The sequence below is a fragment of the Cibotium barometz genome, chromosome 63 (assembly GCF_041138505.1).
Source record: "Cibotium barometz isolate CiBa-2024 chromosome 63, ASM4113850v1, whole genome shotgun sequence".
Lineage (NCBI taxonomy): Eukaryota > Viridiplantae > Streptophyta > Polypodiopsida > Cyatheales > Cibotiaceae > Cibotium > Cibotium barometz.
The window spans coordinates 32,229,058-32,245,114 of NC_141108.1; the positions used below are offsets into that span (position 1 = coordinate 32,229,058).

Here is a 16,057-nt window from a genome sequence, read left to right on the forward strand (position 1 = left end):
AAAGCACCTGATTTGTCACCACCACCCTCCCAGCCAAGGATAGCCGAGCTGTACTCCAATATAAAAGCTTCTTCTGAATGCTCAGAAGAAGCGGGGTGATCTGCTGCTCAGGTGACAAATCAAGTCCAATCTGGCATCCTAGATACGACACTGCTATGCCAGGAGGAACCCATCTAAAACGCGGGTCTGGGCTCCATGCCGGAGCGGGAGCGCTACTGATCCAAAAAGCCACTGTCTTGCGCCAATTGATCAATGTTCCCGAAGCCACACCAAAAACCTGTAGCGACTGCTCTGTCCTCTGTAGATTGGCCTCCTGGCCATGTAGAAACAATCCCGTGTCATTAGCAAACTCAGAATCGAGCAGGTCCTCACCCTGGACTGGAAGCTGGAGTCCCTCAAACCAACCTCCTTTGGTGTCAGATACATGCTCACAGCCTCTGCAAAGAGGAGAAAAAGGAACGGGGCGAGAGGGCATCCCTGACGGACTGATCTGGTCAACTGAAAACTCGGCCCCCGTCCTCCTGCCATCAACACCTGGCTACGAGCTGTGGAATATAGAGCCGCCACGCCTCGAATCCAGTCTGGCTCAAAACCCAGGCGTAGCATAGTGCCCTCCAGGAAACCCCAATCGACTCTATCATATGCCTTGTCAAAATCGAGAAGCATCACGACCAAGTCCTCACCGAGAAATCTAGCTCGGGCCGTCGCCTCCCAAAAGGTGAAAATGTTGTCAAGGATACTGTGCTCCTTGAGGAATCCTGTCTGGATAGCATGAATCAACTCCCCAAGGAAGGGCTGGATCCTCAAACTCAAGGAGCACACTGGGCACACTGGCCTGCTGCATCCAGGTGAGAGCTCTGGCTATCATGCCATATCCTCTCAATGTCCGATTGGGATCTGTAAGTGTCCTCTCTGGGATCCTCAACTGCAAGATGGTCTCCGGTGTCCTCTCCTCAAGTGTCAAAATAACTGGCGCATGGTCTGAAAAAGAGGTGCCACCGAGAATGCCAACGGAGCCACCACGCTCCCCGAACCTGTCGCCCACATAGAAGCGATCAATCCGTGATAGATTAGTCCCTCCCTGCCGGCGATCCGACCGAGAAAAACTAAGACTGTCCTGAGAACGGGAGAAAGCCTCATGCTGCCATGCATTAGTGATCCGCAGTGTCATACAAAATCGCTCCCAAGCTGCAAGCTCCGTGCCGTGCACTGTAACATGACTGCCTCCCACCCTATCGGCCGGGTCCTCAAGCATGTTGAAATCTCCCCCAACACACCAATGTGCGGCCTCGGGCAATGCATCTGTAACAAGGGTCCAGAACTCTGCTCTGGCACTAGCATGGTTGGGCGCATAGACATTGAGCACACCAAAGTGCTCATCGTGCATCCTCAGAATAACATACTGTGCTCTATCAGGCACAATGACCCCGCGATCCACAATGGCCTGCCGCCATACATCCGCAATGACCATACATACTCCTCCCTGCCCACCCAAGGGGCCAAAACCTGCAGACCAAAATGTGTCCCATCTACCAGGCATCACCGAACCATATCTTCGAATCCTGCTCTCACTCAAATTGTGCTCCTGCATCATCAGAATATCAATACTGCCCCCAACCAGGCATCTCTGAAGCTCCTGCCTCAAGCAACCACGATAATGTACTAGTGTGTGCCGCCAAGGCCTTGTACATTCCATGAGATGATTGTACATTCCATGAGATGATCCTCATGGATGACCTGCTGAGGTGGAGGCTGTCTCAGCCATACGGCGGGCCTTCGCAAGCGGCTTGGATGGAGAGTAATCCCCATCCGAGCGGCTACGAATCTGCCCACCCGGTGTGCTGCAAGAGTCTCGGACCAGGCGCCAGTGGCTGTCCCATAGCGACTGCCTCCCGCTCGGAGAGAGAAACCTCATGTATGCATACATAGCCAGGGTCTCGTGCTAGATCTGCCACTTTGCGAACCACCAAATGTCGAATCCCGGAGGCATCCGCACTCCCGGTATCAAAGAAATGTGCCAACTCCCAGAGTCGGCCTATCACGTCTGTCATCTCCAAATCGCTCACATGGTGAGAAAACTCAACTGCCCGAGTCTTCAAAATACTAAGAGCGAGATCCAGAGTCCACTCTCGGTCACTAGTGCCGCAAAGCTGGAAGGAGAAGGCCACCGCTGAATCAAGTGCCTCCTCCCCTCGGGCCGGAGGTATCACCACATGAACTCTGATGGGTGCTGGCTCATGGGGGCCCTCCGCTCCAAAAAGGCATGTGAAGGAGTAGTCGAAAGCCTCCGAGCGCTGTCTAGTGTCGAGACTACTCAGCCGACTGCGGATAGAGGATATCCGTGAAGCACGAATCGGCATGGTAGGTCTCCTCTGCGGTGCTCGAGCAAGGTCGGTGCTCAGTGCCCGCCGGACTGCAGGTGAGCGCTAGGGTACTGCCAGTGCCTCCCGGGGAGCTGAGGCGAGCGGAGGGGGAGGAGGGGGGGGAGAAGGGGGTGGGGAAGGAGCCGCTGAAAAAGCGGAAGCGGGAACGGGAGGAGGTGAAGGTGGAAGCGAGGCGGGAGGGGGGGACGGGGGAAGGGGGGGTGGGGGCGAAGGGGGGGGGGTGTGCTGCCATCTCCTGATCCTCAGTCTGCGCTGGGATCTCCTCCCCTGGAGGGGAGCAAAGCTGTTCCTCACTGGAACCCAGTGATGCTGAGGCTGTGACTGCTGCTGCGTCGGTCTCTGGGCATGCTACTGTGGCTGTCTCCCTCTATGGCGCCCCTGTCCAGGCTGCCAATCCGAGGTCTCTGTGGGCTGAGCAGGTGTCCCGAAGGTTGCTTGTCGAGCCGCATCTGTGGGCGGGCCATCGGGGGTCTGCTGCAAGAACGTCCAGGATCTTGCCCACATCTGCAAGAAGGCGGGCCTGGAGAAGATCCCGGATCTCCCCTCTGCTGGGGCGAGTGCCAACTATACGGCAGATGGTGGAATGTGCCTGGAGGCGTTCCACCTCTGCCGGCGAGGCTCGCTTCCTCTTCTGGCGAATGAGAAAGCCTGATGGGGGTATCCTCAGGGGCGGGCGAGGGGGCTGCGGAAGAGTCCCTCTGAGGTGGGGCGGGAGGAACCTCCATCAGAGTCTGAAGCTGAGTCGAGGGCGAAGCGATAAACGGGGGGTCCTGCAAGAGCCAAGCTGCACGAAAAAGTGGAGCGGGGAGGGGAAGAGAGGGAAGGGCGGAAAAACAAGGGGGGGGGGGAGAGGAAGACAGAGGGGGGCGGAAAAACCAGAAGGGGATGGGCGGAAGGCAGAGGTGGAAAAACGCGAAAAGAAAAAAATAAAAACGCGAAAAGGGGGGGGGGGTGCAGCGGGGAACGAAAGGGGGGGGGGTGGGGAAAACGCGAAAGGGGGGGTAGGGCGGGGGCAGGCAAGGGGGGCGGGACGCGTAGGAGGGGGGGGAGCGGGGGCGCGAAGGAGACGGGCCGGTGGGCAGGGGGCGACGGGCGCGAAAGGGGAGGGCGGGGGGCGCGAGAAACACGGGGGCGCGGAGGGGGGGGTGCGAGCAGGCGGGGAGAGGCTAAGTCACGAGGGCGGGGAGGAAGGGTGCGAGCAGGCGGCAGCTCGAGCAGGGTGAGGGGCGAAGGCTTCAGCGAGCAAAGAAGTCATGTTTTTATTGAAATCTTTTGACAGAGTATGAAGTCGTCATTGAAATTATAGGTGGGAGTGTACATTCATTTGTCTCATAGGTCGAGTTCGGCTTTTAGTAGATGTTAATACAGCTTTCTCTCTCTCTCTCTCTCTCTCTCTCTCTCTCTCCATGCTATGGAGTTTCAGCCCCCATAGCTACTGCAGCCATTGCCTAACCCTAGGATATGCTGGTCCTTTATGAATATTCTCAACATACATTATCATGTGCTGGCCATAAAAGCCACTAGGATTGCTCATTTTCTGTGACAAAAAAAGCCATGGGCAATTATGCTAGCCACTTTATGTGCAAATATGCAAAGCTTGGCATTTGGCAACTGGATCCCTACACACTGGGACATTGTTCTTGGACTTTTTGATGGTAATATACCTGGCTCTGTGTTCTGGATTGGAAACAGATCCTCTCACACTTGCATATCCTGGCAGAAATGCCGACACTGGAAACTCTTTGGCTTTGGAAAGTATACACTGGAGCAGAGTCTTTGAGGAACCACTAACATTATTGGAACCTTGAAAGGCTTATTTTCTATCCACCAAAGGTATTCGATATTTACAGAATGTTATAGATGGGAATGGACAGATTCTCAGCTTTCCTCAAGCAAATTGTCAATATGATTTGGGCATGCATCACAGGCCAATATGGAAAGAGATTATGCAGACCGCTCAATGCACAAAACAGGCTGATGGATTGGAAATTAGATAGACAGATGCCTGGTTATAAGCCTACCTCATTTGATCAGTTAATTGCAGCCAAAGCATATAAGCTGGTCATTCCTCCCCCATGGGTTACTGAGCATGCTAGTCAGCTTTGGCGGATATCTAAGCTATTACGTTGGTGGAAAACATGCCTTAATAGAATTTGGAGAAATACACTCCCTTTGAAACAGAGTCTTCCTATGGGTATACTACTGGCCAAGAGACACATTGTCTCACCACACTATTACATGTGCTATCATGCACGAGAAATTGTACCTCATTTGCTTTGGCATTGTTCATCTTCTCGTGCTTTTCTTGATCAGCCTTCTGGATATTTGAAGGCTCATTTTCCTCGGCATTCTTTTTCCAAGCAATTTTGGCTTTTTGGCAGACATTCCAATGAATTATCAGACTACTCACATTTTCTTGCATGGACAAGATTCTGGGCTCTATGGACTCTCTGGCATGATAGAAATCAACAAGTCTTTAAAGACCGATTAGTTGATACCTATACTTTTTTAAGGCGCTCTTTGCATGAATCTCTCCAAGACTCTTATGCCTTGGGTGAGATCACTACTTTGCAATTAGATGTGTTTTTCCATTGTTTCTAGCTTGTCCTTCCTCCTGGACAGCTATGCTTGGACATTCTAATGAATTATCAGACTACTCACATTTTCTTGCGTGGACAAGATTTTGGGCACTATGGACTCTCTTGCATGATAGAAATCAACAAGTCTTTAAAGACTGATTAGTTGATACCTATACTTATTTTAGGAGCTCTTTGCATGAATCTCTCCAGGACTCTTATGCCTTGGGTGAGATTACTACTAGGCAATTAGATGTGTTTTTCCACTGTTTCTAGCTTTTCCTTCCAAATGGATAGCTATGCTTGTACCATACTTTGAGTAATTAATTCGACAATGGTTTCACAAAAAAAAGTGTGTGAGAGAATCATATTGCCTACACAACATGTCAGACATTTGGGATATCTTGTGGGATGCTACAGATTGCGTGTTGCAAAAACCTATGATTAAATTGGAATATTGGAAACTCTCTACTTGGCCACTTCATGCTAGATTGAGAATAGTTCAATTGATTTTGATGGCTTACATTTGGTTTTTTCTCCCTCTTTTGGCATGGTCTAAAAAGCAAATCTCTTGTTTTATGACAAAAAACATTGAGATCTTTTGGAAAAATTCTGATTATAAGGAGGCCTTGGGTCTCCTTAAGTATGAATTTATATGCTCGCCGAAAATGCATGGAGGGCTTAACATTTTGAATATCCATTATCATGTTCTTGTACTCAATGCCACTCTACTTCTGACTTTTCTTGCGTAGTAATAATGTGAACACAGATGCATTTGGCAAATGGCAGCTATCTCACTTGGAACATTTATTTGGCTGTGTGGAGCGTAAGATTAGTGGATGCCCTTATATCGCTCGTCTCTTTTGGAGCTGTGCATTCCCAGCTCCTTTCGCTCTCTGTTCCCCATGGTGAGCTTACTGTCTTTCTACAAAAGGCATTCGGGTTTGCTAAGATGTTGTTGATGCTGAAGGAAATGTTATGTCCTTTCCTTGAGCTCAAAGCCGTTGGCAACTAGGTATGCACTACAGATCTTTATGGTGCACGTTATAGGAACAATTGTAGCCTTTTACTCCTCTTATGGTTGTTCCGAATGGTGAAAGGACAGAGGATTGGATCTTCCATAGGGCAGATCTTGGACCTTATCCTAGTTTCTCTTTCTCTTAGGTTTCGGTTGCTTTGATCTACAGATTGATTATGCCTGCACCTTGGTTTGTCGATCGAGTTAATAAGATTTGGCTCAAACAATGATGCTTCTTCTTTGGTCTTGTCGTCAGACCAAAAGTTTCCTTTGGCAAATCTCACATTCTCTTAAACTCAGAGTTCTAGGGTATTCTTTCTCTAGATTTTTTTTTGGCAAGTGGCCTCCTAGATTGGATCATGCATGGCGCTTTCTAATCTGGACTAGATATTTGGCTTTGTGGACAATATGGCATGCAAGAAATCAGTTGGTTTTTCATTTCGTAAGGATTGCACACTATCACTACTTTCGTCAATCCTTGTGTCAGTCTTTGTTTGACAGCATCCATTTGCATCAAATCGATGATGGCCAATTGGCTTTGTTTTTTCAATGTTTTTAACTTGTGTGTGTGTGTGCTTCAAGAAGTTTTCCTCACAATTGAGAGCTTCTTTCTTTGTTCAGTGAAGCAATAGAACATAACTTTTTACAAAAAAAAAAATGTGTGTGTGTGTGTGTGTGAGAGAGAGAGAGAGAGAGTTTTATTAACGTCTTCAAAAGATCCAAAGAGTCTATGAGACCAAAATGATGTGTACATTGTGTCCATGAAATCTCGTCATGGATGAAATAAGAAAAAGCAATAGTAAACTAAAATTGAAAACTAAAAGCTAAGATCTTAGATTTTGAGGTTATACAAGATGCAACATCTAGATCCTTCTATGCTAGGTATAGGGTACATTAAGTGATGGGATACGGGAGAGCTGAATAAGAACAGTCAATCAACCGTGTATGCCGGGCAAGGGCCCATCCAGGATGTCCATCATGGGTGATACAAGAAGGCTAGAGATATCGATAGTTTGCTCTGAGGATGAGGTGCTTGATGGCGGGCCAAGATCTCTTGAATCTGGGGTTGATGAGCTGGAGGTGGTTGGGGTCGGACGGGACAAGTGCGTCTAGCTCTTTGGAGTGTGCATGCCTGATTTGATGTGACTCCTGTGGGCCTGTTGCGAGGGGGCATTGTGGTATAGGCTCTCGTATCCACCGTGATGGGCGCTGGTTCCCTCCCGTCCACCCCTCTAAGCTGGAAAAAACTGGTGATGGTAAGTTTAGAGGAGGGCTGTTGGGGGTGAGGATCTTTGAGTAGTGACTCTCTGTGTTGGCTGAGCTCTAGTAGGAAGAGTCCAAGGCACATCTGATCTGGGTACTCCATGATCCGGGATAAGGGTCCAAAGCCCTCTTTGAATAGACACTGAATAGGTAGTGAAATCTCCCTTTGATCACATAGGAGACTAGGCCCTGGCAAACATAGTGCTCCTCTCACTCAACCCCCGTCTAATAGAGTTTACATTTCCTATCCTCTCTTGGTATACGCTTAGCTCTGCCAGTCTCTATCCTCAGTCTATGGGATGGTACTGTAAGCTGACCAATTGCTATCCTCATAGCATGGGACATGAAGGCATCGAGATAACTTGGTCTTTGTATGAAACCATCTGCTCTGCAAATCTTAGGAAATGATCTCTGTAGTGCTGCATCTTGGTAGGCAATGGGCCTACCGATGTGATCCATGTGTTATGTGTGTAAAGCATCGGATCACTATCAACTGATGTAGTGAAGAGTGCTCCTCAAACAATCTTGCATATCTATCTCTGAGAGAGAGAGAGAGAGAGAGAGAGAGAGAGAGAGAGAGAGAGAGAGAGAACTCGATGAGATGCTAGAGAGACAGAAGGTTGCACGACTCAATGAATACTTGGATTGATATTGATTGATATATAAAATGAAGTACAAGGCATTTGCATATATAGCCCTTTCAATATACCAAGCCCTTTGACTCTTATTAAATGCGAGCTTATCCACCTATAAGAGGTGGTTCACATGTGAATACTCTAAAGTACACTTAGATATATCCTAACAATCCCCCCTTCGGAGTGAAGGTGGTGAGACCTGAAAGAAAAAGAACTTGCTACCACTGGTATCACCTACCCCATCCACCCTACCTCACCATTTGCACCTCCCATGCCATGGTAGTTAGGGTAAGATCTGAGGTAGCAAGGCTAGCACTTAGTCACCCCCCCTGGCTCGTAACTGGGATAGAGAAAAAAAAGAAGCCTTTCATAACTGAAGGCAAACACACATAGATACAATCAAATTTTAGGGGGACTACCCAGGGTAGAGAACCCTTATTTGACACAAAAATTGATAAAGGCAGCTAGAATGCCCACTCATCGGCTGGACACAGGAGAGGGATCTACGATGGGAGCTCCTCAGCAGCCTCACCATCTGGTTCACCTAGAGAGCCCGGTGTTTCAGGGCCTTTGAGGGGAGACTGGAGCCACCAGCAGAGACTGTTCGGGGGATTTGGCAGGAGTTGATCCACACCCTGCGAGGACAGTATGACCGCATCCGGGGCGACTCGGATGAGGCGATCTTGCGGCGCCAGGCCTTTCACACCACTTGGCGCAGTGGCCCCTTCTATACCCTACACGCGGGCTCCTCCCGTTGGCAATACAGGCCACCTGTTTGGCTTTTCCCCCCTCCTATTGTATGATATAGCCCCTCAGTTCTTTGTACTGATATTTATACTTTTCTGCACCTAGGGAGAGTCTTCCTAGCTACCTTGCTTGGATCTCTGCTCTGTTTTCTTATGAGCAGGAGAGGATCTTTTGTAGCCCTACGGGCGTTTTTTATATAACTAATGAAAGGATCTTTTCTCGGGGGAAAAAAAAAAGTTCTAACTAGTGGATCACTGATACATTTTTAGATGAGTATCACCACTTGTGTGGTTGGGGGTTTTTTCTGGGACAGGTGCACCCCTTCAAGTGTTGGGATTACCCAAGCCAGAGGAGGAAGAAGTTGTTGCCTTTTATTCCATTCATCTGGATGGCGGATGGAGAGAGGTGATGTACATGCGATCACACCTGCCTTTGTGATCTGTCCAGTGAGAGTAGTGGGTCGCTCTGGGAAGCGTTGGTATACTGACCCTAGTGATGGGTACTCATGCTTCGTGGTGCGTTGGCTATATGGTGGATGCCCTAATATATATCTACATTGGGACCCTCGTGAGTGGGAATGGACTGATGTGACTAACCCCCATGAGGAGCATACCTTTCTTAAGATACACTGCATATAATGCCAAGTTGCTCATCCTTGGGGTGGACCTCTATTGTCCTAGATGCCCAGCTTCTTGCTTATGGGAGTGTAGAGAAGCATAGAGGATATGAGTATCTATAGCCCAGCTCTTGGGCAGATTGAGGAGCATTCCTATCTATATTACTTGGGGTGCTATTGCATAGTTGTCCTAGTCAGGCCCACAGCTTTTTTTTGAGGGCACGGGAGCAGATCCTGTTATACTTGTCGGTAGGGGCATAGCTCAGAGATGTTTGCTTCAGGATACCCCCAGTTACGATACACACCACCTCCGTTGAGTATTGACACCACCTGGGAATTATTGGTAGTATCACGGCATGGCATATCTGGAAGACCAGTTGCTCAGTGGCCTTGGAGGGTATTCATGTTTATGACACCCAATGTTTTTGTAGTACATGGAGTAACATCGTTCACTCTCTTTTGGCCACCTGGGCCCGCATACAGGGATCTTCTAGAGCTGCGCAAACAAAACACAGCAGATTTATGAGAGGGTGGAACCAACTCGTACTGTGCTTTTATGGCAACATAGTGCCCCCGATTGGTTGAGATCTCCCTAGCTTTTGGTTTGAGATCTCCCTTTCTATGATTTTATTTTACTTAATAGAAGTCTGTTTTCTTGGAAGAAAAACATGGACATGCAATCGAATTCTTCTTCAATATTTTTGCATGTACCTCGGTTGTGTTTTCCTGGTATATGAATGGGATGAAGAATTTTTGTTGTCTTTGAATGTAGCCTTTCTACTTTTCTGTCAGGTGTTGCTGCATTTGATATGGACTATGGGCGTTGGGTGGAGGAGCAAAATCGACAGAATTGTGAGCTTAGATCTGCTTTGGCAACACATCTGACGGACACTGATCTGCGTATGCTTGTGGAAAACGGTACAGCACATTATGATGAACTCTTTCGTCTCAAAGGTATTGCCGTCAAAGCAGATGTTTTTCACATTGTGTCTGGTATGTGGAAGACGCCAGCAGAGCGCTGCTTTATGTGGATGGGTGGTTTTCGTCCCTCAGAACTGCTGAAGGTCTCTATATACTTCACTTCCCCTTTGTCAACTTTGTGTGTTATTACATGATCATTAATACTAGTTGACTGTGTTCTTTAAAGAGACTTCATTGCATGTATATAAGCATGGTCACCAATTCATAGATGCATAAAGAATGGTGTTTTCAAACGTTAGGAATTGTCTTGTATTCACTTAAAGGCTGGTGTTTAGGTGATGTATGAGGTCTGTACTGGTGTAGCCTCTAGCTTGGGGGTGTTCTGGGCGGGTTTCAACTGGATAACTCATCAACTGCACACTAATATATTCAAAATTTTGGGGCCTCTAGATTACACTGCAGCTTGATGGCCATCATCCAGTATGACCTAGATGCTGGAAACATTTCAAAAGTTGTACAAGACATCTTCCATCCATTTGGTGTAAACTAGTCATGAAACTAAATTGAGACTTTTGGTGAGGTTTTAATGGAAAACACACATTTATCTGTTTTGAAGTCACATCATTTTTTCCTTTTTTCGATCCATTAAGGTTTCACAAAGGAGACGGAAGAAAAAGCATTTTCACCTCTGTTTTCCACTCACTTTTGTTTCGTGGCCAAGGGCAGAGGTGTGGCCTTGAAAGGTAAATCTTAAAACAGTTTCCCCCTCTGTAGTGAGACCATTTAGGGGTTGCGTAACCATGATATAAATGATGGCGGTCCTGCGAATGATGATGGTGCCCACTGTTGTGCTCTCTGCTTGTCCTGTTGCTGTGCCAGACATTAGTGCTTTTTTTCATTGGTTATTACGCTCGTGTCTACTCAGCCCTGACCTGGCTTTTCTAGGAACAATCTAAATAACATATTAATCACACCATTCAACCAACTGTGAAGTCATTAAATCAGAAAAATCTGCAAAACGTCCGGCAAACTCACTCTATTAAAACAAGGTTAAAAGCATTCCATAAAACAGTCTAGCTATGATCCCTGTAGCCATTCTGCCACCCTCTTATCTTCAGCGAGCCATCCAGCATTGCACCTACCTTCTACCCACAGCTGGAAGCTATTCTTCTGTAATCAAGGACGACATTCTCTCTCGACTAGCAGCAGGGAAAGAGAAAATGAACAATTCGCATGATGTCAGAGGGTTTTCTTGGTGCCTTCTTATTTTGACCTTGATGATGTGAATCCAGTGCTGTGTATTAGCCCTGATAAAATAGCATTTTAAATTTGCAGATTTATTTTCTTGTTATATATGCTCCATAGCTTCATGACATGGATTGTGAAGAAAGGGTTTGAATCTTATGTTTCTTACCTTTGCTGTACCTGGCAGATAGTAATTCCTCAGCTTGAGCCACTCACTGAGCAGCAGCTATTAGCAGTATGCAATCTGCAGCAATCCTCGCAACAGGCAGAGGATGCATTATCTCAAGGTATGGAAGCTTTGCAGCAGAATTTGGCCGACACACTGTCTAGTGGATCTTTGGGGACTCCTAACGTGGCTAATTATATGGGTCAGATGGCCATGGCCATGGGCAAACTTGGAACACTCGAGAACTTCGTCCGCCAGGTTTTTGTATTATTGTCATGTTGAGAATGTGGCCAGTGTTTAAACAAATGATTTCATTTTGTATCTTTCTGGCTTCATTTTTGGGCCTTTTTTTCTCTTGCTTTGTTTATTGGCCTTGTCAGTGACTGGTGTTTTACTGCACAGGCTGATAACCTTCGCCAACAGACACTTCAACAGATGAATCGCATTCTAACGATCCGTCAAGTGGCACGGGGCCTGCTTGCTATAGGAGAGTACTTTTCTCGTCTCCGTGCTCTCAGCTCGCTTTGGATAGCTAGACCTCGAGAGTAAGAGATCCAGATGGTCAAGTTAGGTGGTTGGTGCAACATCATGCCTAAGCTCAGAGACTTGTGGCTCTTTGTTTGTACCATCATGCCTAAGCTCAGATGGCTCTTGTTTGTGCCATCTTTTGAAATAGACTAGTTGAAGCTAATATTGCCCAGCAGGATGCCCAGTTCTGTCTGATAGTAACATGAAGGTCCAAATATTCAATGTTACCTGGTGTAGTGTGTGGTTGGTGCTTTCTTTGTGAGCGGATCCTAGATCAATGCGCTCTAGGGTGTTCGCAGATGTGCATAAATAAGAGAATCACTTGTCCTGTTGATGGTTGTAAAGGGTCTAATGTACATACCTCTTCATCGCTGCAGCGATTATCAAGACGATTCAGGAGGCAGGACACAGGAAGGATAGATCTTCCCATCCTGGAAATCCCATACTTAAAATAGGATTTGATAAGCATAGTGGAATACAGCACAGCATCTAGCAAGCTACAAAGGAGAAAAAAACATTGGAAACAAAGCTTCATTTGCCCACACATTACTTCTAGAAAGGTTAAAAATGACTGACAAAGGATATGAGCCCTGTCTGCTTTGATTTTCAGCTCTCAATTCTGTCCATAGCCGATGGTGACCTTGACTTCAAGGTAGAGGTCCTTGTGGAGAAGCTAGCTTTGTTACAGTACCTTATGGCATGGTTTCTTTGATCTTCCAAGCCCCATGTGACAATGGATAGAGAGAAGCTGGCACAAGCGTACACGTGTGGTTTTTTTTTTTGCACATGTGAGGGGAAATCGAACACGTACTTCTATTGTGTCAACTTAGTAGTAGCAATAGTGACAACAGTGCCTGACTTCATGACATTATTGATTGTATACTTTGGCACTTTATTTTGGTTTTACCTTCACTATCTCCATGATAATTGTAGGAATCCAACATAATTTAGTGCTATTCTTGAAAAATTTGGTGATGGATGTTTTGTCATTGAGGGAAAGCATGTACCTTGAATTAATTATTATTTATTTCTTAAAGCTAGAGAAAGATCAAGAATATCTTCTTGGTTTAAGATAGGGTTAGAAAGAGATTAGAAGAAAAATGCCTTTTCTTCTTATCATCCCTTTCTTCTATTTCTTGATCATCTCTCTTCTTCACCTTAGCGCTTATCTGCAATTGAATTTGCATGCTGTTTTCATGCTTGCCTAACCAATGCGTAGTTCCGGGTAAGGGGACGCCCACTCGTGAATCGTGCGTCGGCATTTTTCTTCTTATCATCCCTTTCTTCTATTTCTTGATCTTCTCTCTTCTTCACCTTAGCACTTGTCTGCAATTGAATTTGCATGCTGTTTTCATGCTTGCCTAACCAATGTGTAGTTCCGGGTAACGGGACGCCCACTCGTGAATCGTGCGTTCTGACAGGGTTATGTGGCATGTGACAGGTGGTAAGTATTGGTCAAAACCTAGCCTTAGGAACTAGCATTAATTTGTAAGTGAGTATGTACACACTTCATTAAACTTTGGATAACCGAAACTCATTTGTAAATTATGACCACCCTAGTGTTCACACACACTAATGTTCAAGGCTCAATGCTCATCGCCCATACCTTATCCCCTTTGTTCAAAGACAACAACCAACCATGTATCCATCCCAACTTGCACCACAAGTCACTTGTCCTCTTTGCATGACACCCAAGGTGGACATCTCATCATTTGTCTTTCCTCTCTCTCATGAAGTAGGTGTCTCTCTTCATGACCCTCTTTGGCTAGATTTTTTGTCCCTTTCTCTTCCCAATTCCGTATCGAAGTTTGCTACTGTGTTTTCAAGCTTTGAAGAGTGTTTCCAGGTGGTATTCACTCTTCAACACACTCCCAATGATTGAAATTGAGCAAAATAGCTCTTATATTTGTCGAAATTTATGGTTTTTTGGTTGAAAATCTTAATTTCAAGCTTCCTTTCTTAAGTTGAACCTTAGGGAAAGCTTTCATAGGGTTTCCTTCATTGTCTTGAAGACTTTTGTTGTGCGAAGGATCGCGACAGATTGATGATTTTTACATTCGAGACGCTTCCATCACGCAAAGACTTTCGTTGTCATCGGCTTTACTTGCAATTCGTAAGCTTTAATGCTCAATTATGGAAGCGAGTAGCAGGAGGAGGAAGTTGTTCACATACCTTGTGTAGCGTTCTCTTGAACACGGAACAATAGAGAGTAGAAGATAGAGAACATGGGCACTTGAGGAGGTAGTGAGTTGTAGATCTTCACCGATAATCATATTGTTTGCAATACTGTATTCACATGCATTGTATAGAAAACTGGTCGGAAATGCCCATGACACTGTACTTGATTCTACTTTATTTGAGGGAGGGGCGAGCCGTTTCACCTCATTGTGCATATTTTGTCAATTCAAGGAATTACATTTTGTATTGTGGTTGTTGTCCATTAAATCTTGGTGTATTTAAGTGTATCGATTATCATTCATACTTAGAACACTATGGATAGTCGTACAACGAAGGTTGAAGATGCCAACACAAGAGGCGGTGACAATGAATGCATGCTTTCAATGCTTTACAAGAAGAGTAAACTCATGTGGTGTATACCAGGGAACAAGAACATGTAGGACAACTGTCGCGTGGCAAAGAGAAAATGTAGGAAGAAGAGTCCATAGCCTTAAGGGTTGAACTTACCCGTATACAAGCTCTTCTTTATGCACAACAAGAAGAATTGAAGCTCTACCGCTAGGATCCATTGGTACATGTTCATTTGAAAGTTAAGGAAGCTGAATCTCTTATGGATCATGCTATGGCAATGATCGCTCAAGAGTTGCACATGCAACCGAGGGATGCAACACATGCATACTTGGCTCGTATCGAGGATGCCTATGTACAAAAGGCAACCATCTACATGTCTTGTATTCTCATAGGTGGTTGAACAAGAACACTTTTCTAAGAGGATGGATCCTCATGGTATTAGAGAAAACCATCGACGACTTCACACCATGCAAGTGTACCTTATGTAGCCCGTGAACAATGCAATGTTTATGGTAGTGGTCAAAATGCATATCAAATGTCATTGCCAGTTGAAAATGTGCATGCATAACCCATGCAACATGGGTTGCAATTATATGTTGGTGTAACTATTCCACGTATCTCTCATGCTACTCATGTCGTTGAGTGTGCTCGTAAGGGAAAAGTCATGGGTGAAAATGCACCAATGTGTGTTGAGGGGAGTCTTACCTCATGCTTACAAGACACATGTATCTATGCCGTATGAATCATCTTTTGTTCCTAAAATGATGCCAAGCACAGGGGCTGTCCAATGCACATACATGGAGGAAAACATGTTGAGGTAAAGGCTAATTCATCAAAGTCTCGTGACTCGAAATCCATAGACAAATATGTGAAGTTTGATATATATCATGGGGAATATGATGCATTAGAGGCATTTACTTTTATTTCTGAGTTTAATATTGCTTTTAGTGATGAGGATTTCACTCAAAAATTCATGATTCGGCACGTAAGCATGTTCATGAAAGGTACCGTCATTGGTGGCTTACTGAGAAGCTTTCACCAAATCTTGTTAGATCATAGGAAGAGTTTGAGGAGATGTTCTATACCTAGTTCTCGTCTCCCACTACATTAAATGAGATAACAATGAAGTGGAATTGGGTGAAGCAAAATGAGGAGAAAATAGTGAATGCATGTGTGCAAAAGGTTTGGAAAGTGCTTTTGGAGGTGTCTCCATTTATGCATGTCATCGAGGCGGAAAGAAAGAGAAGGTTTCAATCGGGATTGCAACCCGTGTATAACACAGGACTATAAATGTATCTTGGTCACACCTTACAGCAACTAATCGTAGTTGCCACTAAGAAATTGCAACTCAATTTGAGTCCATTCAATAAGGCTGAACCCTCATCCCAGGTTAAAGAGAGAGTTATCCAAAACTTACAAAATAGTGGGC

The 16,057-nt window shown here is 45.7% G+C and overlaps 1 protein-coding gene across 7 annotated transcripts in view; it reads left to right on the forward strand.

Moving 5' to 3' along the window:
* Nucleotides 1-13,066, forward strand: part of LOC147603958 (transcription factor TGA2.2-like) — a 39,325-nt gene extending 26,259 nt beyond the window's left edge. For 6 of the 7 annotated variants that reach the window (XM_086796484.1, XM_086796487.1, XM_086796486.1 and 3 more), the window contains 3 exons: nucleotides 10,032-10,303; nucleotides 11,593-11,829; nucleotides 11,974-13,066. In XM_086796484.1, the coding sequence (XP_086652610.1) occupies nucleotides 10,032-10,303; nucleotides 11,593-11,829; nucleotides 11,974-12,120 (656 nt within the window). In that variant the 3' untranslated portion in view covers nucleotides 12,121-13,066. The remainder of the gene's footprint in view (nucleotides 1-10,031; nucleotides 10,304-11,592; nucleotides 11,830-11,973) is intronic. The other variant, XM_086796490.1, reaches the window with a different exon arrangement.
* The last annotated feature ends 2,991 nt before the right edge of the window (nucleotides 13,067-16,057 follow it).